The sequence below is a fragment of the Podarcis raffonei genome, chromosome 5 (assembly GCF_027172205.1).
Source record: "Podarcis raffonei isolate rPodRaf1 chromosome 5, rPodRaf1.pri, whole genome shotgun sequence".
NCBI classification, from domain to species: Eukaryota; Metazoa; Chordata; class Lepidosauria; order Squamata; family Lacertidae; genus Podarcis; species Podarcis raffonei.
Window position 1 is genome coordinate 55197972 of NC_070606.1, and position 23299 is coordinate 55221270.

General features: G+C 40.7%; 1 protein-coding gene across 6 annotated transcripts in view; it reads left to right on the forward strand.

Moving 5' to 3' along the window:
* Positions 1–23299, forward strand: part of SORCS1 (sortilin related VPS10 domain containing receptor 1) — a 362307-nt gene that overhangs the window by 229411 nt on the left and 109597 nt on the right. For all 6 annotated transcript variants that reach the window (XM_053389262.1, XM_053389264.1, XM_053389265.1 and 3 more), the window contains exons 4-5: positions 1495–1653; positions 11923–11996. In XM_053389262.1, coding sequence (XP_053245237.1) covers positions 1495–1653; positions 11923–11996 — 233 coding nt within the window. The remainder of the gene's footprint in view (positions 1–1494; positions 1654–11922; positions 11997–23299) is intronic.

Here is a 23299-nt window from a genome sequence, read left to right on the forward strand (position 1 = left end):
AGTTTAATGTAGATTTTATATATCCCATCTGTGCATGCTTTTTCACATCATCCACATGGTCTCCTCTATCCAAGCAGCTGCCTGCACTTTTGCACTGTTGAATTTGGATCTTCCTGATTTGCAGATAATGTGAGGAGGGGAAATCCAGCATAAAATCAGATGGGTCAGATATGTGCAAACTGTGCGCATTTGCACCCTGATGTATACACAGCTCTGGAGAGACATTGCATAGAAGAGTGAGAGTCCAGTGCCCTCTATATACCGACTCTCAGTCCTGCAGATCAAACCAGTCTCTCCATTTTAAAATGACCAGTTACAGCTTTCTCATTGATGTGATTCATTTGATCCAATCTGAATCCTGTCTTATTTCTGTGAGTGAGATTTGGGAAACATTAATAACACTTGGCCCGGGGAAGGACGAGAAGCAATACAATGGCAGTCTTCCATAGTGAAGGAGGACAAACTTTTGTTTGTGTTCCACGGTTTCAAGTGCTGAGAGTGAAATACTTTTCACTTAGCAAGTTGACTTGGGTGTTTTAGAATGATGTCCAGATCTGTGGGAAAGTTCATGCATTTGAGAATGTAACCGGTTTTGTTGTAGAGAAAGACAGTAGGCATGTCAAGTAGTTGATAGTGACACAGTAGCCTATATTACTAGGAATCACTCTGGAAATGCAAGCAGCTATCCATATTGATAGTGTATGTAGGACTACCATGAAATCGCCCCCAAAACATTGATGTCTGTATTCAGGGTTTCCAGTTTCTGCTATATATATATATATTTAAAATTATTTATTTACCACTTTAAGACACTTCTCAGCTCTCACTTTTGCCCTCATTATGGAGTTTTGAGCAATGTGTTTGGCATCATGATGACAGCCCTCTCTTTCTTGTGCTGCTCATGTGTTAATGAATGAGTGAAATCTCAGAGGAAGAGAAGTTAACCTTCACTTTTCCAGTTGACAGTGCTCAGTCTCTAAATTAGTAACACTACATTAGTGACCTCAAATTTTCCTTTTTTCAGTGGCATAGTATTTTACTTAGTCGATGCCACTTTTGGAAAGAATAGGGGGGTTCGGTAGAAACCAAACAAAAACTGAGCAGCGTTTTCTGTAATGCAAAACTGTTGAGCTCCTGCTCAAAATGCAGTTATAGGGCACATCTGTCCTATCCCATTCACTACCAAAATTACAATAAACTGTAGCAATGCTGAATGCAGTGAAGAACTTAGAGTAGACTGGATTACAAAAGTATTTGGAGAAGTTCTGATAAGTAGGATGTTTAGTTATAAAATCCCTTTGTCTTTGAGAAGGTCATCTTTGTTTTGTATCAACTTGTTTGCTTTGCTTGTGTTGCTTTGCACAGCCATGGCGCTCACTAAAACGAATACTCTTTCATGAAGAAAAAAAAATTTTCTAGAGCTTTAGAGGTTTTAGCTATTTCTTCGACCATCCTCATCCTAAACTCCAGTATTCCTCTGCTTGATCCTTACAGATTATGTTGCTTACTGACCCTGAGATTGAGAGCAGCCTGTTGATCAGTTCTGATGAAGGCGCCACCTATCAAAAATACCGTCTGAACTTCTACATCCACAGCATGCTCTTCCATCCCAAACAGGAGGATTGGATTCTGGCCTATAGTCAGGATCAGAAGGTTAGTATCTGCAGGGGGTGTTGTTGTTTTTTGTCAGTGACATGGTACTTCCTGCAGGCACGGGTTGAAAGTCATTTAAGGAAATGTTTCTTGCCACAGGCCTCTTGCCCATTTCCACAGATTGAATTCTGAAGCATTGTGCATAGTCTTGCAGATATTTATGGCGACTGGGGTTAACATTTGAGGTACTAAGTATGTGAAATTGTGGTATTTAATCTCAGATTATAAAATAACCGATCATTTTAGTGGTACATAAGAACAGAGGAGAATTTAGTTTGGTTCGCAAATGCACTGGCCTAATTTACACATCCCAGACTAATGCACAGATCAGATACAATGCATTAAAAATACAATCCAATACAGCAAAAATGCATATTTTAGGAGAAGCTACATATAGATAAAATATTATTTACATGTGCGTTTTGTGACAAAATAAATATTAACATTTGTACTCATAATTCTTTTTTTTAAATCACAAGTTAATGAAGAAACAGAGTGGAATTATGATTGAACACATGCAAAATGGACACATTACTGGAAATGGACTGAAATCTCTGTTAGCAGATGGTCACTGTCACCATTGGTGCAACCCAAGGTTACAGAACATCCAGGAGGTGCTGGTTTAGACCAGGAGGGGCAAGATTAAGTTAGTTTGTATTGTAATTTACAAAGTAAATGGTTATCACATGGCCATGTGAGATCTGCCCTGGGAGACAAGGATGTTTAGAAGACCAATGCACTATTGGCATCCTTCCCAATCCCTTTCTGTTTCCAAACAAGCAATTTAAAATCAATACTTCAATCAATGTGTTTTCATTCCACTCTTTTTCTTTTCTTTTCTTCATGGTTTGTGTTAATTTGGTTGCTATTTTGAAGGCCTTTAGTACTGGGGCATTTCACATTCCCTGTGTTCAGTTCTAGGGCTTTCCATGTGATTTATTTGTTCCCTTTTATTCTGTTTCCTTTCTTCTTTCCAACAGGCAACATCCACTTTGATTATTTATTTTTTTGGTTCCCTTTGTTTTCTCTCTCTTTTTTTCCTTTCAAGTTTGCACACACGCTTCTCAGAGTCCCCACCCACCCCTTCCGGCTGCATGTGTGCCTGTCTGTTGTTTTGTATCCCTTTCCAGTTGTTTTGCTCCCCTTCTCTTTGTTGTAGTTTTCTTGCTCTAAGGTCCATTCTATCTCTTCAGTTTTTGGGTACCTGTGATTTCATTATCTCAAATTCTTGCTGTCCAGTATTATTAAATGGATTTTTAATTAAGGTTTTCTCTCTCCTCCCCTCTTGAGGCCAGGTACTTTTTTTCTCCAGTCAACTAAGCTTTATTGTAGCTCAAATAAGGTCCCAGTTGCGTTGCTCATTGATAATCTATTATTGCCCATTTACCAAGGGGAATGTTTGTCATTTCACCTGTTTTCAGACTCACTGCAAGCGAAACACAAGGGGAGGTTAAGGTTAAGTGATTTATATTTTAACCACCCCAAAATGATGAAGTTTGCCCTTGCAGGAGAACCACACTGCACATATTGTTTTGAAAGTTGATGGACTTTATTCCCTCAGAAGAGGCAACTGTTTATACTTTTGTCTAATTCCCTTCCAAGTTGTCATTTAAAAATCACAAAAATCAACAAGATGTCTGACAAAATGGCAAAGAAATGTAATTATGTTTCTGAGAAACCAAACCTAGGAAATCATTTCTCAACAAGGAGAATAGGGTAATTTTAAAAAGCCAAGTAAACAGAGAAATTAATGGATTTTTTTGAACAATCTTATGCAACATTGGCTCCTCTCACTATGATTGACAGGTGTGCCTGTTCAAGGGAAATAATACTGGTTTGTTAGATGTCCAGCTCAAGGCACTGGCATCCTGAGCTAAGAATACAATCTCTACATCTAGTCCATGATGGGCAAAGTTGGCATTGTGAATCCATCAGGCTTCCGAGTGGGAAGAAGCACCTTTAAAATAGATGCATTTATGAATCAAGGTAGACAGAGGAATTGCTCACCTATGTAAACTGGTGTTTGTCAGAGAGAAAGGTATGCAAAAGGGGGGGGGGAATAACAAATAGTAGTTCTCCAAGTATAGTGAGAACCTTTTAATGACTGGATAATATGATGGGTAAATGTTGCCCATTAGAACTGTCCCTCATTACTGTTTCAATCTCAGTTTGCCAGGTTAACAGGTGTGTATGCTACATTGTTATTCTTCTTAGCTGTAGAGAGCAACATAACCTGAACCCTATACAGTACAATCTGCTGAAACCATCAAGAAATAAATAACTTAAAATGTAATAGTCCAAACAAAGCATTGGGCATCGTGGGGAGATAACATTAATCTCAATGTGCAATTGACTGCATGAAATCTAGCAAGATTAAACAGAAGTAGGTCATTGTAATTAATCTTCTAAGTGGGGCTAATGAATGGATGTTGTCTTGGGATTTTTAATGTGCAAGAAGATGCCCAGAAAATGCAGTATGGGGTCATCACATTGGTTTTCAGGTGAAGCCGTGTAAGTTCCCATGCATGCATGTAGTACATTGAGGACTATGGGAAATGGCTCACATGGATGTCAGCTGCTCTGGATTTAATATACATGCACAGAAATATCTGTCAGACTATACCTGGAGTACTGGGTCCAGTGCTGGGCACCACAATTTAAGAAGAATGTTGACAAGCTGGAACATGTGCAGAGGAGGGCAACCAAGATGCTAAAAGTGTCTGGAAACCAAGCCTTATGAGTATATGTTAAGGGAGTTGAGTATGTTTAGCCTGGAAAAGAGGAGACTGAGTGGAGATATGATAGCCATCTTCACATATCTAAAGGGCTGTCACATGGAGCATGGGGCAAGCTTGTTTTCTCCTGCTCCAGCAGGGAGGACCCAAACCAATGGGTTCAAGTTACACAAAAGGAGATTCTGATTAAACACCAGGAATATTTTTTTGACAATAAGAGTTGTTTGACAGTGGAACTGACTCCTGTGACAGGTGGTGGACTCTCCTTCATTGGAGGTTTTTAAGCAGAGACTGTATGGCCATTAGTCATGTATGATCTAGTTGAGATTCCAGCATTGCAAGGGGTTGGACTAAATGTCCCCCAGAACTCCATACAACTCTATGATTCTAATTTCCCTTAATATAATGTGTTGTTTCTTTTCACTAATTGATTCATTTTCAAGTGCATCTCCCCCTGATATGCATCACAGACAAGTGCAGATTTTGATGGATGGTTATTTTTCAGTTCTCAAATTGTTATGGAAAGTGCAAATTTGGTAAATTTGGCTTTAAATGTAAACGGAATAGAATCCCCCCCCATCCCAGCTGGCCAGTTTCCCCTGGGAGGTTGCCCATGAGGGAGAATGGTCTGAAGAAGGTCCCCACCCCACCCCACCCCACCCGGCCTGGAAATTGCAACTAATTCTAACCATCTGGCTGTTGTTATTGCAAAATTAATCACTTTTTATTATTAATTTTGTATTGGATCCAGATGGTCTCCCCATTGCTAGTTTTTGATGGGGAAATGATTCCATCTGAGAAATTGCCTCTATGTCACTAAGTTTACAGTCGACAAACATAGTCTTAGAGCTTGGTGAGGTGTTGTTTTTCTTGAGACTGAACCGTGAGAAATATATGTATACCTTGTCTTTTGCTGCCTTGCCCTTCATTTATGAGTTTCTGCAATAGGTTCAACTGATAGAATGCATTTTTCTTTTAATTTGCCCATAAACTATAGTGTACAAACTAGGTCATAAAGTGTGCCCTCAGAGTGCATCCATCAGTCGTTTTCTTAACACACCTCACTAAACATTATGTTTTGGGACACATATTAAAATAAATGAAAAAAAATAAACTTGATAGCGGTAGGGAATAGAAGAACAACTCCTAATAAACAGAGGGGGGGGGACAAACAGATGATACCATGGCAGACAGCCTGATGGCTCTAAAAGTCTAAAATAGTCTATCAAGATTCCAAAGGAAAAACTGAAATAAAAAATGTCAGAAATATAGTCGTTTAATTCTGGAGGACACTTACTTATAGAACAAGGGAAACATATATATTTTAATGGAGTTGCTGCAGAGCTTGATTCTAGCTGGCCCAGAACGTTATCTTTCATCATTCTGAGTAACTGGTGGGTGGATCCTTTGGAATGTGGTCCAGTGGTTACATGAGACATTGTGCTACCTGAGGCGGGCATCTCTGCCCCTTCTTTGTCCTCTCTCCCTGGCTTACCACTTAACTGTGTTGCTGTTGCTGACACAGAGGCAGTGCTGGCCATATCTCAGCATCTGCCCCCCTCCTCCTTTTTACACTATGAGGAAGGGCAGGCATTCTGGACAAGATGGCCAGGAGGTGGCTAACTATTCTTTTTTCATTATTACAAAAACTTGTCAAAAGTTACTCTAGTAACTTTAAAGTTTTTAACTAATTTTTTAAAAGGATTTCCAACCACGGTGAGAAAACTGACAGTGCAGGCAATTTTCTGGGCCACCTTACCCATAATGTTTTGCTCTGAAGGATCCCCCAGCCCTGAGTGAGGCAGTGGGGAAGGAGAGCCAGAGGCTGAGATGTGGCCAGCATTGTTGCCATGCTAGCAGTAGCAAAGCATTTAACAAGAAGGGATGAGCAAGTGAGGCACATACTGGAGAGCATGAAATGATTCCAGAGTGCCATATACTTCTACTTATTTTTAAAAAATTAATTTATTATTTATTCTCCGCCCATCTTGCTGGGTTTCCCCAGCCACTCTGGGCAGCTTCCAACAAAATATAATAAAAAAACAAAAAAACCCAACAACAACACCTAGGCGGATGGCACTAGCTGGGTGGTTGAAGGGGACAGCAAGGCAAACAAGCAAAGCAACAAATTTGTCACCCTCTTCACATGCTGCCTGAGGCAAATGCCTCATTTGGCCTCATGATAGAGCTACCTCGTCAAAAGCTTTCTAAGAGTTTCTGCCCGACCTGGTAATAGCCCCTTGGCGGCTTTTTCCATTTACTCTACAGTAGCCTTCCCCAACCCTTTGCCTTCCAGATGTTCCATGCTGACTAGGGCTGACAAGAATTGTGGCCCTAGGACTGGGTTGGGAAAGGCCGCTATATAGTAAATGGAAGTATGATGGTCCAATCATCCGTCAAAAATTGTGGTCCATTACATCTAGAGGATGCTAAGTTGGAAATGACTTCTCTATAGAAAGGCTGCTCCATGTGATAAGATGTCTGTCACATTCAATGACTCACCACTACCACAAAATTGCCTCTATGCTACTACAAATCATTTGTGTTGATCTGGAGAAAATTGGTCCCACCACTTGTCTAGCCATTTCATGGCTCACCATGTTTTGTTTTGATTTGTTTTGATGACAATCCTTCTGTGGCTAAGTGATTAAGGCTGAAATCCTACACCTACTTAGAGAGTAGGGTCCATTGAACCCTTTAGGACTTACTTCTGATTAAATATGCTTGTGAGTGTGCTATTTTATGCATTTTCCATGTGGCAGCAGGTATAGTAAGTACACTGGTTCTTATCCTTGGGGAAGGATCTATCAATGGACATATCTATCAATGTATAAGAACCATGACAGCTTACAATGCAGTCTTCTTGTTTAGTTTTCAGTATTGAATAACGGGGATAAACAACAAGGGATGTTATCTCCAGTATATCATGCTTGTCAATTTGCTAGGGTTCTCTTACTGACCACTGTTAAATGAGATAGCCTGATCTAGCCCAGCAGTTTGAGTATTTGGGGCTGCTGCTGCTTATGGTAGGGCTGATACCCGAGTCAGAGATTCATATACATTTGGGTGCAAAAGTAGTGCTAGATGAAGTTCTTTTTAATTTGTACTTGTATACATAGCATTTAGGATGAAGATGCATTGAGAAAGAAGAATCAAACTGCCACTATATTTAAGAAAAGAGAAGCATTTGAGAAAAGAGCATTGATTGAAGATACTTTTCCCTGAACATGTTTAATGATGATTGTAAAGGGACACCACAGGAAAACTAATTGCCAGGATGTTAATCTTAGTACATTTTAAATGACTGTTTCTCCTCTAGATGGATATCTGAAGGTTTTATCGCTATCAGTGGTTTCCATGAGAAATAAATAAATAAGTTCCTAGGTAGCTAGGGAAAGATATTGATAGCTTCTGTGCTGTGTGACAAATTTCTTGGTACTATTTTAAGTGTTTGGATTTCCCCCTACGTTCATTTGATTTTATACATTAATGAATCGACTGTGGAGGTATCAAAGTTTGGTTTGGCAGAACTGCCAATTAGGTCAGGAAACAGGAGGTAATAACAGTATATTTCTTGGATCCTTAGATATGTGTACAGAAGGAATTTCATGGACAGATATTTCCTCTTCACTCCCCCCACTATTAGCTACCTGGTTGCCCCAGAAAACCTCTACAGATAACCAGGAGACCCTCCTAAAAATGTGGGATGGTACCCAGGGATACTGCTGTGGGAGGACAGAACCACCCAGAATCAGACAGACACCCCCCAATACCCTCTGGATAAGCTTTGCAGGGGCACAGGGAGCTGTACAGGGTGGAAGAAATGGGGAACTTGACTTCTATGAACTTCCTTCTAGATAGTTGCGCTGAATCAGGAGTGGGGAACGTGCAAATCTCCAGATGTTCCTGGACTACAACTCCCATTATTTTTGTGCATTGGTCATGCTGGCTAGGACCGATGGGGTTTGGAATCTAACAACATTGGGATGGTCCTGCCCTAAGTACGGTACTGACTTAACTGAAATATTCCAGACAGGTGGCAAATAATCTCTAGCCTTTAAATCCACTATCAGATTTTCTCACTGCAACAACTGTGTGTTGTGTGTGGTTGCCTGCAGATAAATTTTGATGCATGAACACCTGTTTGAATGTGAGGCCTCCATGAAAACTTGTGCAACCTCAGCATGCAAGTAAGTGGTTGTGCATGTGAATTTCTCTGCAAACAACTGTGTGCACACATTCTTGTTGCATGGAGAAGACCCAGTGGTGTGGACAAGGGATAAAAGCACAACCCCTTCCCAAACTCAACATGGATATGCCCTACTTGAGAGTAACATGTAAATAGGACTTAGGACAACCCAGAGTGCTATATGTTTACTAAAAACCAAAAAGCACATCCTACCCCTTCCTATTTGAGGAATTCTGTACCCATAATTGCTTCTTGGCCTAGGTAACCTGTTGCATATAGGCAGATAGGCATATAGACCAGATTTATACTTGACTGTACATTATACTTTTTTCTTCTGTACTGATCCACAGCACAGAAAATGTACATCTTTTTCAGACCTCCCCTCCCCCACCTTACTTTGAGTACAGTGTGCCAATAAATCATGCATAAATCCCATGGAAATGAATGGGGGCTATGCAAGATCTTATACAGATCCTATTCACCCCCCCAATTCATTATATATAAAATGTGGTGGAGGATTGTGTCCTTTGATCGATAACTTTCCCAGCAGAGAACACATCATGTCTTCATTCTGTACAGCTCATGAATAGTAAATGTTAAATAATAGTCGTCTATAGTGCTCATGGAGAGCAGAGTGTGCCGCATGCCAAGTGGGGACACAATTTACAGTCACTGAGAATCCAGGCCATATGTCTATCTGAAATACAAGTTTCTCCATAATATAGGAAAGAGAGTAGAAAAGGAAGAAATAAGACTATTCCCTAAGGAACAGGGAGATATGACCCTGACTTTTTATTCAGTTTCTGCTTGGTCTGAAATTCATTTTCTGTCCTTGGACAAGAATGAAAAGAAACTGATGATGATATCAAAATGTTGCTGTCTGCCAAAAAAATATTTTCCACCAAATTGTAAGTGTTTTTAGCATCTGGTAAGCACATTATACAGTTTGATGCAGCAATGGGGATTTATCAATATTTAGGCTCTGGGTGGGGGGAAAGATTATGTGAGGAGGAAGGATTTACATCAGCAAATATGTTGTATTAAGTAAAAGCTTCTAACAACAACAACAAAAGCAGTACTTCTGCCTATCAAGCAGCAATAGAATGGAATGGGAAGGAAGAAAGATGTCAGTGTCCATTTTGGTGGAACAAAAGCCTGATTGACATCACTGTTTCTTACTTCCAGTCCACCTGTTCTCTCCCAATCCATAATGGCACTTCCCACATAGGAAACATTTGACAAAGCCCCCCAATTGAGAACACTATATTTAATTTACCTGGGTTGTTAGTTCAAAGCCATATTTGTGATGCTTCAGTACTTACTAGATATAATTTGACATGCCACATTTTGTTTCATGGTCAATCCATTTATGTGAGTTATAGGCTTAAAAATGCCTAGCTTGAGTGGCATTTATATTTTGTGATCAATGTCATGTTTGTTGGTAACTCTCCTACCAAAAGCTCACAAGGAAATTGGCAGACAAGTCCTATGGCCAAGCTGAGGTCTAGAAACATGTCCATTGCTAACCTTTGCTTCTCAATGTTCCTTATACTTCCCCTCAAAAATATCTCTGTCTGTCTGTCTGTCTGTCTGTCTGTCTGTCTGTCTGTCTCTCTCTCTCTCTCTCTCTCTCTCTCTGTGTGTGTGTGTGTGTGTGTGTGTGTGTGTGTGTGTGTGAATGAGATCAGATCCATCCCACAGCAAGTAGTCCAAAGAAGGGGAAGGAATCTGTTGCTACTGTATGTGCTATCTGTATATTGGAGGGTAAATGAGAGAGAGTCTCCTGATGTATATTTTGCTCTAGAAGGCTTAGTTTGGCCAGAATCAAGTATACACTTTCAGAGTTAATGCTAAATACATTGCCTTTGTCCCAGGTTTTTTAGACTTGTCAACCCATGTACTATCTGAATTCAAAGGGGCACTTAGATTGCCAGATGTGAAATATATTGGCATTATTTTCAGCTCTCCTACCCCACTACTAGGTCTAGGTGCAAAAGACAAGCACTGTTAAACAATCAACAATCAGAAATTATTGCAAATTATCTACAAATCTAATCAGTAGATCTCAGTCTATCATCTCCACACCTCTGTGGAGCCACCCATCTTGTGGCTTTATTTATGGTGGTGCTTGTGATAGACAACCAGAGCTACATTCTGCTTGTTTTAACATTGTTATATTTTTACATGTTTTATTTCCAGTATATTGTTTTGTCTTGTCTTTTCGTTTTGTATTTGATATCTGATTTAAAAGTTAGATAAAATAAGTTGACTAAATAAACGGAAGTCAAAGGGACTTTAGGTGTTGGCATGGCTGTGCCCAACACTGGTTTGCCAGACTTCACTTTTACTCTGCCAAGCTTATTTTCATTGTGTGTTTTTCCTGGGTAATGTCTAGAAATAAATAAGTCTCTTCTCCTTCCTGCCTAATTGCATCAGATTTTCCTCTCATCTGCTAACCAGCAAATGAGAAGCAAAAAAACCCCCTGAAATCCCATAGTAGTTCACAGTCAACCTGATCCAACTAGAAAGATGAAATACCCTCTATTATTTATGGGTCAATATTCAGGGAAATGTTTTTGCAACATCTTAGTTTCTCCCGGGCACTCTCATGAATATGATGAGAAGTTTTAAGTATTTCTTCCCAGCCTGTATTTTCTGCCACTTTTACCAGATACAAACTAAGATCAGGATCTCCAGACTTTTCACCTATGAAGCTGACAAAGTTGTAGATTTGCCATTGTGACAACACTATCAATTAGAGTGCAGTAATTATACGTTTGTTAGCATTGCCTACCACCTCTTCTGCGTTCTGCGTTTCAGGTGAAGCGTATGTTGAGATTTCTTTTCTTTGGGTTACATACTTAGCAGATGTGACAAGAGAGAACATGTTAAATGAGCTCACTTTCTGCTATAGCCCAGAATCCATTCTCAAAAACAGAAGCAAGAACAGCAAGGGTATTCCCTGGATAAATAGTGTCTAATATAGTTCACAGGTTTGGGATTCACTTCAGTGAGATTAATCTCCACCTTTGTTTGCCTTGCGCTCACTGCCTGCGTTTTCTCAGCTATGACAGCAATGTATTCAGTACTGTCATTATCAGCTGTCACAACTGAGAAATCACTGAGGAGTGACAGTAACCTCAGCTGTGGTATGATCTCTTGATGAAGTGGAGAGGAAACTTGATAAAAGAAGACGGCTCACAAAACTAACCTGATGAGGTGTAATTTTCTCTCTATTCAACATTTATTGTCATACTGTCAATGTACAATTAAACAAAGTCACTGGCAGAAGAATAATAGATTGCATTTTTTCTTTATTTCTTTTTTCCTTTTTCTTTTTTTTAGTTATACAGTTCAGTGGAATTTGGAAGAAGATGGCTACTACTCCAGGAAAACGTAACACCAAACAGATTCTACTGGTAAGAGGCAAGCAATTTCATGTCACACAGCTCCCAGAAAGCCACCTCTTCAGTGTTGGGTGATCTTTTTGAAGATTGGCAGGGTAATTTGATCAGTTTGATTTGTGGGTTTTGAGGTCTTGTGGTAAGGTCTTTAAATATTCTTAAAAATGAATATAACATTTAGTCTCCAGTATTGCATTGTATTGTACATTTGTGTAGTTCTCTTTATACCAATATTCATTTTTTTAAGTCCCACAGCCATTTTCCTTCATGTCCTCTGATGATCACCTGCACACTTGTAGGCCATTCTCATTGAACTCAAAAACACTTTACATCTGAGTGAATTCTTATTGTATTTAATCTTGTTCTTCCTCCAAGGAATTCAGGGTGGAATCCATCCATTTTGTTTTTACAACCTCACTGTAAAATAGGTTAGGCTGAGAGATTGTGATAGCCCAATGCAGGCAGTGAACTACATAGCTAAGTGGGAATTTGAGCCCTCCCCAACCCTAGTTTGACACATTTTCACTACACTAGACTGAATCTTGCTGGTTGGTATACATGGCTAGAACTGAACTGACAATATATGCAGAGCTTTTGAATAATTCATTGTCATGATCACAAAAGCATTCCATGCTAGCTTGTAGCTACTGTAACACAAGTACTAAGATGGGAGAGAAACAAGGCTGGGTGGCGACACCTTAGGAAAGACATCCTCTTTTTCTCCCACACAGGAAGGTATATCTCTTCTATGATTGAACCTGACACGTTGTCATCCTCTACACAACATCTGTCCCTTTAAAATTATGGTTTGTTCCTATGTACTTTCCCCCTCTGACTTTATTGATAAATCTAACCTATAAATTAAGCAATTAAAATCCATACCATTATTCAAGCTAAGATTTCTTTAAGTTGCTTATATCCCTGCTATAAATTGTATTGGGTCTTTCAGAAGCTCTTGCAATGAACATAGCTAGCTTGGAAAGCCCCTTTGGCAAGCCAGAAGGGCAGAACTTTAAATGGATAAACTTACTTCCAACTTGTTAAAATCAGATTCCCCGCACTCTTAGAGTGAATAAGAGGTATCTTCAGAGCATTTGGTACTTCTTAGTAATACTCTAGATGGTAAGATCAAAGCTATATTTTTTGAATATCAAGCTGTATAGTTTAACTGCCTTTTGACCCAGCCATTGCCCTCATTTAATTATCCCCTTGGCACTTTGGTTTATGAATACATGTTCATCTCAAAGCTTCTGTAGAGAAATCTGCAAAATACTACTGTTATGGAAGCTATTGTCATATTATTGCTGGGTTCCTCCCCCCTCCTGAAAATACTTATTTAAATGGTGTGGATGTGTGGAATATTCACTGGAAAATTGTTTTCAAGCTCCAGTAGAAATCAATATCTTCATAAAAAAAGAAGAAAAGTAACAGTCCATTCCACATAGTGCCCTCAGATTTTAACTTTGACCTATTATATGAATTTCACCTATAGTTATTATTAAGAACTGGCTAGAGATCTCTTTTTCACTGAAATGTCCCATTTGAAACACAATTTTTCTTTATATGTGAACTTTCAGACAATTTGTGGTTAACGGATTATTCCAGAAATTTTCATGGGAAGATTCAGTCTTTGGGAAAAAGATAAAGTAACCATAAGGCCAGATTGTGTAAGCAAGAAAAGAAGTCATTTGCTTAGGGATTCAGGGAGGGGAGACAGTTTGTGGTCCAGATGGTTCAGTGCTATAAAAATGACAAACCTTGAATGTCATCTTTCATGCGGTGAGTGGAGGAGCATTCTGTAAATGGGAAGAGACAGAGAGATGGATGGGAAAGCAAATGGACATGAGGTCAGTGCAAGGAAGTCATGAATCCATTGAGACGTGGAGGATGACATGCAGAAGTGAATGTGAGGCCAATAGAGTGATTGTGTTGGGGGTGGGGGTCGACTTCGTATGACCCTGCTTTGCGAGGCTAGAAATTGTGACATTGGGATACAGAATACTTACAGGATCCATGATACTTATTGATGCTAACTATTTGCAATGTGTTAGAAATGACTATATTGAACAAAACTATTTTGATTTATATTTATCTCAGGGGTAGAGCTACACATCACACCCAAGAACAAACTGCAGGTGCAAATGGAAAGTTCTTTTTCACTCCTGCATTGTGGAAGGTTACTTATCCCTTGCTCTCCAACACATGTGTTTCCCTGCCCCCAGTTCATGTTACTGGCTGCCACTGATGGGGTTGAGGAAACAGCTGGCATGATGCAAACAAGCATCCCTAGTTCACACAATGATGCTCCCCATGTGATTGCATGGAGGCTTCTGTTATGTGAGAAGCATCCCACAGAAGCAAATGAAAACCCCCGACAAAGAGACTTGCAAATACTCATTTGTCTGTCATTCTCAGTTATTAAAAAATAGTCCCTAAGCAAGAATCAGGAAAGCTTTTGAAAACTGGAAAAATTCTTTTTTAAAAAAGAAAAAAGAAATTGACCCCCCACCCCTGCCCCTTAGACCATCAGTATGCTACAAGTGACTAATTTAGGTTAATATGGACAGGCAGGCTCATTTTAAAAAACACAGTCTCATTTGCAGGTGCTGGCTACATGAGTAAATCTATGACTGAGTACCTTTTAAAACATCGATCCCTTTTGATGGACTGGGCTTTGATGTGTGTATTCAGGTAGAAGAAGCCAACCAAGATAGTGTGGAGTCCAGCATAGTATTTATCAGCAATTCAGACCTTTTCATCCCTTTGGGCATCTGCTGGAGGCTGATGTAGAACTTGCCAATCAAAATGACAGTACAACAGCCCATCTGGGAAAATTCATCTGGCTGAGAACACACACACACACACACACACCATGGCAGAGGAGTGGAACAGCTCAGGAAAAATAATGATTAAAAATGGATACATCTCATAGCTTATCCATAGAGCAAGGATGTGCTGGCTGGCAGCTTCTCTGGAGCTCTGTGCAACTAGAAGTTAATGAAGCATTTTTATTTTCAAATGGATTTTGGAGTTGGAAGGAAGTCTGGGTCAAGGTTAGAGCCTCAGGGGGTAAGGGCTGATGTTCTACTGCTGATAGCTTTGAAGAGGCTGGTCTCTGAGGAGTTGGGGATAGATGGCCTACTGCCATACAGAGGCGGGTGAACCGCGCTTTTAGGTGCCAGAGTGCCTGCACAACAAAATGCTTGAATTTTCTGTAATTAAAAGATGATGCTGCCAGCACAACCGAAGGGGACTAAATGAACCAAGGCAGTGGTCCAGGCCTCCGGCATCTTGTGTGAGCAAGCCATAGCTGTTTGTGTGACATCTCTGCCTCCTGATGTGACCAGAGAAGCATATGCTCCATTTGGCATGTTGTTCTCCATTGGGATCCCAAAGTTATTGCATTGTATTTAGCAAAAAGTTCTTGTTAAAAACTCCTCCACTTCTTTTGCCTCTGGGATATTCATCCTACTTCCAGACACATTTTGCTGCAGGGTGCCACTTTGAAACTATTTCTGAATTCTGACTTTACATTTATATGAAACCAGGCCTAAAACCCACCATCAAGGAAATTGTGTCCTCCATCATGGAGAGAACGTGTTGTGGTGAGGTCACCCAAACTGCCCTGCTGTTGCTGGAGTGGGTACGATTGGATGGCCTCAACTCCCAATTGGTCACCCCTCGGTTGTTGGGGAAGGAATTTGGCTCAGGAAGCTAGTGATTGGCAACCGAGGGGCTATTTATATCCCTGCACGTGTCGTTGAGCTTCCTCTTTTCGCTGCATGCACAGGATCACCCACCCTCCCTCCCTATATTTAGGGGTTTATTGACCTTACTATGCCTATCATGGGGTCGTCTGCTTTGGAGCAGGGGCCTAGTAGGAATTTTGCCATAGGCTGATTGACTGGTGCCTTTTGGTTTTTGCCTACTGCATAGCAAATCATCACAACTTTGTAAGGTTGGCGGTTAGATTCAATTGGTTGGTAGAGGGGATGTGGTTGGCTGTGCCTGCCCCTCCAAGCTGCTGCTGCAAGGATATTCCATTAAAGGAATCCACGGGCTCGCTTTGCTCTTGTCTGAACCCCTGTCAAAGGGCTAGGGCCATGTCAGAGCCCCTGGGAGCATTTGGGGTGAGGTTAGAGACTGGTGTTCAGCTCAGACTTCCCCCAGATTGTTTTCCCTTACTGACGTCTGCCGGAGTCCAGGCGTCAGTGCTGCCCTGCCAAGGTCAGGTGCGGCTAGTTGGGAACCAATGCCTAAGCAACCACTCACATGCTGTAATCAATAAAGTTATGCCAAAAACCTTAAACCATAATTCTGCGTCTATTGTGAATTATTTCAAGGGCGGTTTGGGAACCTTAACACGCAAATAGCTGGCCTTTCCCAATTTCCATAGATGGTGAAATTTACAGATAAAATCACAAAGAGAATGACTGCATCATATATTCCTAGCTCTTGTTTGTGATTAGGTTCATAGAAAGGAGAAGGAACATCATCACCCCATCCATAAATAAGCATCATTAGTCATAAACATGCACATATTGAGCACCTGTGAATCTCTACAGAGAGTTTTGCCCACCCGAGCCTGAAGTTATTGCATTCCTCTTCCATGTGGAGACAAAACAAATGGTAAAACTCACCCACTAGCTAAGATGAAGATGTATAATGAGGATAAGTAAATGGCTGAGAGGAAGTGAATGGAAAAATGACCCTCCATGGATTTTAGAAGTGGAGTGGTGCCCCCACCTTCCTTTGCTTATTATCCAAGATATTCACCACCTGTCTCTTTTTCCTTGACTCAGGTCTGTCCCTGATCAATGGCTCTTATCAGTGGAGGCACTGATCCTGCATGGTGCGGAGTGCTCCTTTGCAAGTGGGCTTCACACTCTACAAATGAGCACCCTACAGAATTTTCTCACTCCCTGGTCTTGGTAGAGAATATAGGGGCGAGAAGGAGATGTAACTTCTCTCCCCCATCCCACAGCCATATGTTGTTGTTGTTGGTTTTACAAAATAAATATTACCCTGCCCCACAACTTATTTGATAATTGTGTAGATCTTTCCCATGCAAATGGTACTGTGGGCAAGATCCTGCCCATGTAGCTGTGGTATCCAAAGGCAACCATAGGGTGACCCTTCCTGAATCCCAAAATGTTTTTTGGCCTTCTAGGGGGACAGTGGACATGATTTTCACCGCTCGACATCTTCAAGAAAAATGCAGAGAGCAAAACCAACCCCTGTATATGGCATTTATTGACCTGACTAAGGCTTTCAACACTGTAAATCATAATGCCTTGTGGACTGTCCTTCTGAAAACTGGCTGCCCAGATAAATTTGTAAACATCATTCGGCTCTTCCATGATAATATGACAGCAACAACCGCAGATAACAATGGCTCTCAAAGTGAATCATTCACAGTGGGATCAGGTGTTAAACAGGGTTGTGTTATTGCCCCAACTTTATTCATTATTTTCATTGCCATGATCCTGCACTTTGTTGAAGGGAAATGCCCCACCAGAGTAGAAATCATATATCGAACAGATGGAAGAGCTTTCAATCTGAGCAGGCTGAAAGCAAAGAGTAAGGTTACCGTAACTTCCGTCATAGAGCTTCAGCATGCTGATGACAATGTAGTGTGCGCACGCTCAGAGGATGACTTCCAAACCATCCTAAATATCTTTGTAGAAGCTTACAAAAAGCTTGACCTATCACTCAACATCCAAAAAACCAAAGTGCTGCACCAACAAGTACAAAATAACTCCTCTGCAGTGCCACAAATCCAACTCAATGGTGTAACATTGGAAAATGTCAATCACTTCTCCTACCTAGGCAGTTATCTTTCCACAAGGGCCAACATTGATGCCGAAATCCAGCATTGCCTGAGCTCTGCGTTTGCGGCTTTCTCCTGATTGAAGTGAAAAGTGTTTGAGGACTGGCACATTCGCAGGGAAACCAAAATGCTTGTTTACAAAGCTATTGTACTACCAACCTTACTATATGCTTGTGAAACATGGACCACTTATAAACACCATCTCCAACTCCTCAAAAGATCCCATCAACGGTGTCTCTGAAAAATTTTACACATCACTTGGGAAGACAAGTGAACTAATATCAGTGTACTGGAAGAAGCAAAGATCACAAGTGTCAAAGTGATGATTCTTCAACATCAACTTCGTTGGACTGGTCGTGTTGTGCGGATGCCTGATGATCGTCTTCCAAAGCAACTCCTCTATTCCAAACTTAAAAATGGAAAGCGTAATGCTGGTGGTCAACAAAAGAGGTTTAAAGACTGTCTCAAGGCAAATCTAAAAAAATGTAGTATAAACACTGACAACTGGGAAACACTGGCCTGCGAGTGCTCCAGTTGGAGAACAGTCTTTACCAAAGGTGTCATGGGCTTTGAAGACACTTGAACTCAGGACGCAAGGGAGAAACATGCTAGGAGGAAGGCACGTTTGGCAAATCCACACCGTGATCAACTCCCACCCGGAAAACAATGTGCCCACTGTGGAAGGTCGTGTGGATCCAGAATTGGCCTCCACAATCACTTACGGTCTCATTGTTAAAACTTTTTTTATGGAAGACAATCTTACACGGCTACGAGTGTTCACCAAAGAAGAAGACCTGTGTTAATGTCACAAATGTGCCTGGAAGCAGAATTGGCTGTGATTTAGTCCATGGGAAGCCAGAAGTAGATATAAGGTGGGTGATTTGGGAGCAAGAATATGAAAAGTATGAGCTAGGACATGTTCAGCTTTCAGCTCAGCCATTGACTCTCTGAGGGGTACTACAGGCAAGCGAGTAGCCTCAGTCCCATCCCATCTGTAATATTGGAATAATAACTCTAGCCTACTTTACAAGGTTGCTGTAAGAATTATGAAAATAATAATAATAATAATAATGCAATGTATATAAAATGGGTTGGGGATTTTGTAAAAGTGCTAGATAGAACTAGTTATTAATGGTGCTGTTATTATTTTGACTACAAAGAGGAGCCCATAGCAAAATATAGCACAAATGCCAAGAATTGATGAAGCTATAACTAGCTCAGCAAATGTGAGGAATAATTTCAAGTCCCGTTTAAACACTGACCTCTAGGACTGCTGAATGCATGGAAATAAGTGAAGCGTTACATGCTCATTGCAAAAGGAAAACAGTAGTTCTAAACCAAAATGTTCAACGTTAAAATGTTAAGAATGTTTCCAAAATTGCCTTTGACTACCTCAGTTTCTTTTCCTGAAATTCTACATAGGGACTCGAATTTCCAAAAAAAACCAAGGTGGTGCTCAAAGCACAAGATGTCTTCATAGGGTGTTTGCAGGATGTCGGCCTTTCACCTTTCAGCTCCCAAACATTTGACAACCCAAAATATAAATAAATTGCAGCTGTCAGCTATATGTAAATGTTAAAGTTTAGTTCTTACAACTGCTTAGGAATGAAATGTGACTCTTATTGATCCGAACTTTCAGTGAATAATTACCTTGCTGAAAAAACTGTTATAATGATGAAATACCAGGTGCTGATGATCTTTATTGCCTGTTTGATTATGTGTCTTTAGAGCAAAGAAAAGTTTGACTCACTGGCACTTCTCTTCCATTGCTGTCTATGAGTTATAGACTCTTTCACACTCGTAAAAATAAATATAATAGGTGGAAGACTCTACCTGACAAGATCTTTATTGAATTTCTTGGGCAAAGAAAATAAGTGATATGAAAAGGGAGCCCAGTTTTTGAGAAATACAGCCAAACTCTTGGAAAAAGGAGAACGGGAAGCAACAACAAATCTGCTTAGAAATAAAGAGCACAGTTTTGATTAGAGTAAATCTTAAAGAACAAATAGGTTTAAGCTGCCCATTAATAATGCTGCACTGGAGATCAGTGTTGGGTTGAAATAACGACAGACAGGTAGCGAGTGTCATCTGGGAGGCATCTCCTGAGCAAGTCTCAAGGAGCCTCTTTTATTGAATATTACAGCATTGCCACATATGTGCTTATTGCTGATTGGTTAACACAAGTACAAAGCAAAGGTTGCATTAAGGCATTAATCACCAATAGATTAAAGACTGGGAAAGGGAGCACAGAACTAGACAGGCATGAAGACCTTCTAATTAAACTTTTACTAGTGATTGATATAGCATTCATCCGTAGATGTGGTCAACTATGCATTAAGAACAGGTCAGGTTATGGTGTTTCATGAACTCAATGTGAACTGAACATTCTGGGGTGGTGAGGGAATGTCATAGTATTAGAATGATTTGTGCAGAACGATTTATGCAGCATGTACAGAGACGAAACTTAGAAGCAAGACTTTCCCAAACATGTCACAGTCATGTGCAGAATCAAGACTTTCCTTCAGATCAGGGCAGTGTATAAATATTAGGAGTGCAGTTTTGAAATAGTCTTGCCAGAATGGTAGTGGCAAAAAAACACACAACCCCACACAAAACAAAACAAAACCCCAAAGCCACCCTTATTAGTTATTATTATTATCATTATTATTAAACAAGAGCTTGATAAATTTGAGCAGCGGTGCATGAAGATTTGTTGATGTAGTAGCCTACTGAGAATGTAAAAGCTAAGTTGCAGGCTGTGGCCTGGACTTCTCATTTGTTTTTCCCTCCAGGAATATCTGTATTAATGTTGCATATTTTATCTACTGTGACCAAGCAGCTACATTCAGAGCTTACTTCTCTGTTGCAAAGGTTGCTTTGTTGTGACTTCAGCGCTGGACCTCAGTGTCCAGGCAGAATGATGGGGGTGGAGACGCTCCTTCAGGTATACTGGACCAAAGCCATTTAGGGCTTTAAAGGTCAGCACCAACACTTTGAATTGTGCTCAGAAACATACTGGGAGCCAATGTCTTTCAAGACTGGTGTTATGTGGTCTCGATGGCCACTCCCAGTCACCAGTGTGGCTGCCGCATTCTGGATTAGTTGTAGTTTCCAGGTCACCTTCAAAGGTAGAAAGGTTGTTGAACTTTTTTGGGGAACCCAAAGTTGTTGAGATTTTTTGGCAAAATCACAGAAGAAATTGCTGTTTTTCAGCTGCCATTGGCTGCCATACGTCCAGACTTTCCTGGACATTTGTACTGATTTCCACCTGGATATGTCCTGGTTTGGCATCTGTGTATCCCAATTCTTGGTGACTTTATTTACAGTGAGTGTTTAGCACCTATAAATTTAGGCACTCTATCTACAGCAGCAATAGTAAACTTACATTGGAATGTGTTTATGGCAGTGAAAATTCCCAGGGACAGAACACTTTTCAGGGGAGAGAAAAAGAGGTGATCTCAAAGATGAGAGGTGGTAGGGAAATCTGAATTATATTTATATCTTTTATAAAGAAAAATGAGGGGATTTTAGTTCAATCCTGGTATTAAAAGCAGATTATTTCACTGTTGTAGAAATATATGTATTTTTACATATCTTATTCCTCATAATAGGCATGCGTATCTCAACCAACCAATATTTATGAATCAGTTACTTTTTATGTGTTCCCTTTCAAAATTAATGAATTTCCAGAGGAATGACCCTGCTAGCCTTTTGCAGCACATCAAAGAGTCTTGTTGCATGTGGAAACTGCCCCCCCCCACGATGTTTTCCATTGATTTTTTAAAATTGACAAGAAGAAGCAGAATAAGACTGAAATTCTACTCTCCTTGCTTGGAAACAAGCCCCATTGAATTCAGTGGAGTTTACTTCCTAGGAGACAAGGTTAGGATTGCATAGAGTCTGCTTCTATCAGCAAAACCGCTTACACAAAGTAAAAAAGAGTTGAGGAAAAAAATAAAAGCAGTGAATCACCTGATGGAACAGCTGCAATTATAAATCAATGAAAACGTAAATAATGTGCATTACAAAGTGATGTATGTATAATGCTGCCTGTTAGGAAAATAACAGACAAAACTTTTGTTGTAGAGAACTAAGGCAAAAAGCATTCCTGGCAAGAGTCTGTGCTCTGATGAGGGGTTAAAGGGGGACAGAAGGAAGCCCACCTGACAAGCCCTTCTGCCATCCTTACCTATAAGTCTGAATCATTCTTTATGTGGGTGTGTGGTGGTGTTCAGGAATGAGTGAAAGGCATACTCTTCCCCAGTGGCGGAGGAAGCCACTTGGGTGCCTGGGGCGGCATGCCCAGGGGTGGAGAGAACCACTCATGGGCCAGAGCGATGGTGGGGTGAGCCGCCCATAGGGGCAGGGCGCACTGCAAGGCCTCCAGAATCTGCTTGCCTCCTCCCACTCACCCACCCTACAGCTGGGGGGAAGGGAACGGGTGGACTGTTTGGGCAGCGCGGAGCCTGCAGTGCACCCAAGCCACCGCGTCTCTCCCAGGAGAGATGCATGGCTTGGGCGTGCTGCAGGTGAGTGCTGCCCGGCATTTTGTCACCCCCCTCAGTGGTGACACCCGGGGCGGACTGCACCCCCCGCACCCCCCTTCCCCACCTCTCTTCACGTGTTCAGAAGCACCTTTCCTAACATGGGCTCAACCATGGAATTATAAACCATGGTATGGATTCCACAATTTATCCCCACTGAGCACAAGTGAAGCATTGGGCAGGGCACTATATTTTCCTCTGTGGGTTGACCAAACTTTGCTTTGTTTCTTTTGCCTCTTCACACAAGCAGAATGGTATAGATGTGGATGGAAAGGAGTTCTTTGTTTCCTAATGGTAGAATGTAGTTTGCAGGGAAGAATAACATAGCTCATAAGTGTCGGGCCTTATTAGCCATAAGCAAGATAACGAGAAAGTAGGATTGAATGGAAATATATCACATAGCCAAAGGAAGAAAGGAGTTATGCAGTGCTAGCGTAAGCTGAATGCTTTGATGCAAGGTAAGTTTATGTGTTGAGGAACCTAAGGAGCTTGAAATGTACCTGGCAAAATGCTAGTTTCCAGGGCATAAATTGTCCTAAACTGAGGCGTGTATATTCTGTGCTGTTATTCTTTGGTTCTGATGTACCGTTTGATGATGCTTTTGAGATACAGAAGCCCGTTCCTCACAGCTGGAGGTAGGAGTAGCAGCTCACTCTCAATATTGCATTTCTCTGATTCTGAGATAAAGCTTACCAGTTAGTTCAACACATGACACTGGTTGCTCTTGACACTGAAATAAAAGAAGAAATGGGCATGGATCTATTTAAAAAACAAAAAAATCCTGTCTCCGTTACATACTCATATAAAACAAAATAACTGTTGTACTTTTATTTCTGGGCCTCGACATAAATTCTTTTGAAGCTTTGAAGCCCTTATGGTGACTTGAAATGTTTGAAAGTGATTAAAATTTTAGGAAGCAACTTTGTAACAGAAGCTTTTGAGGG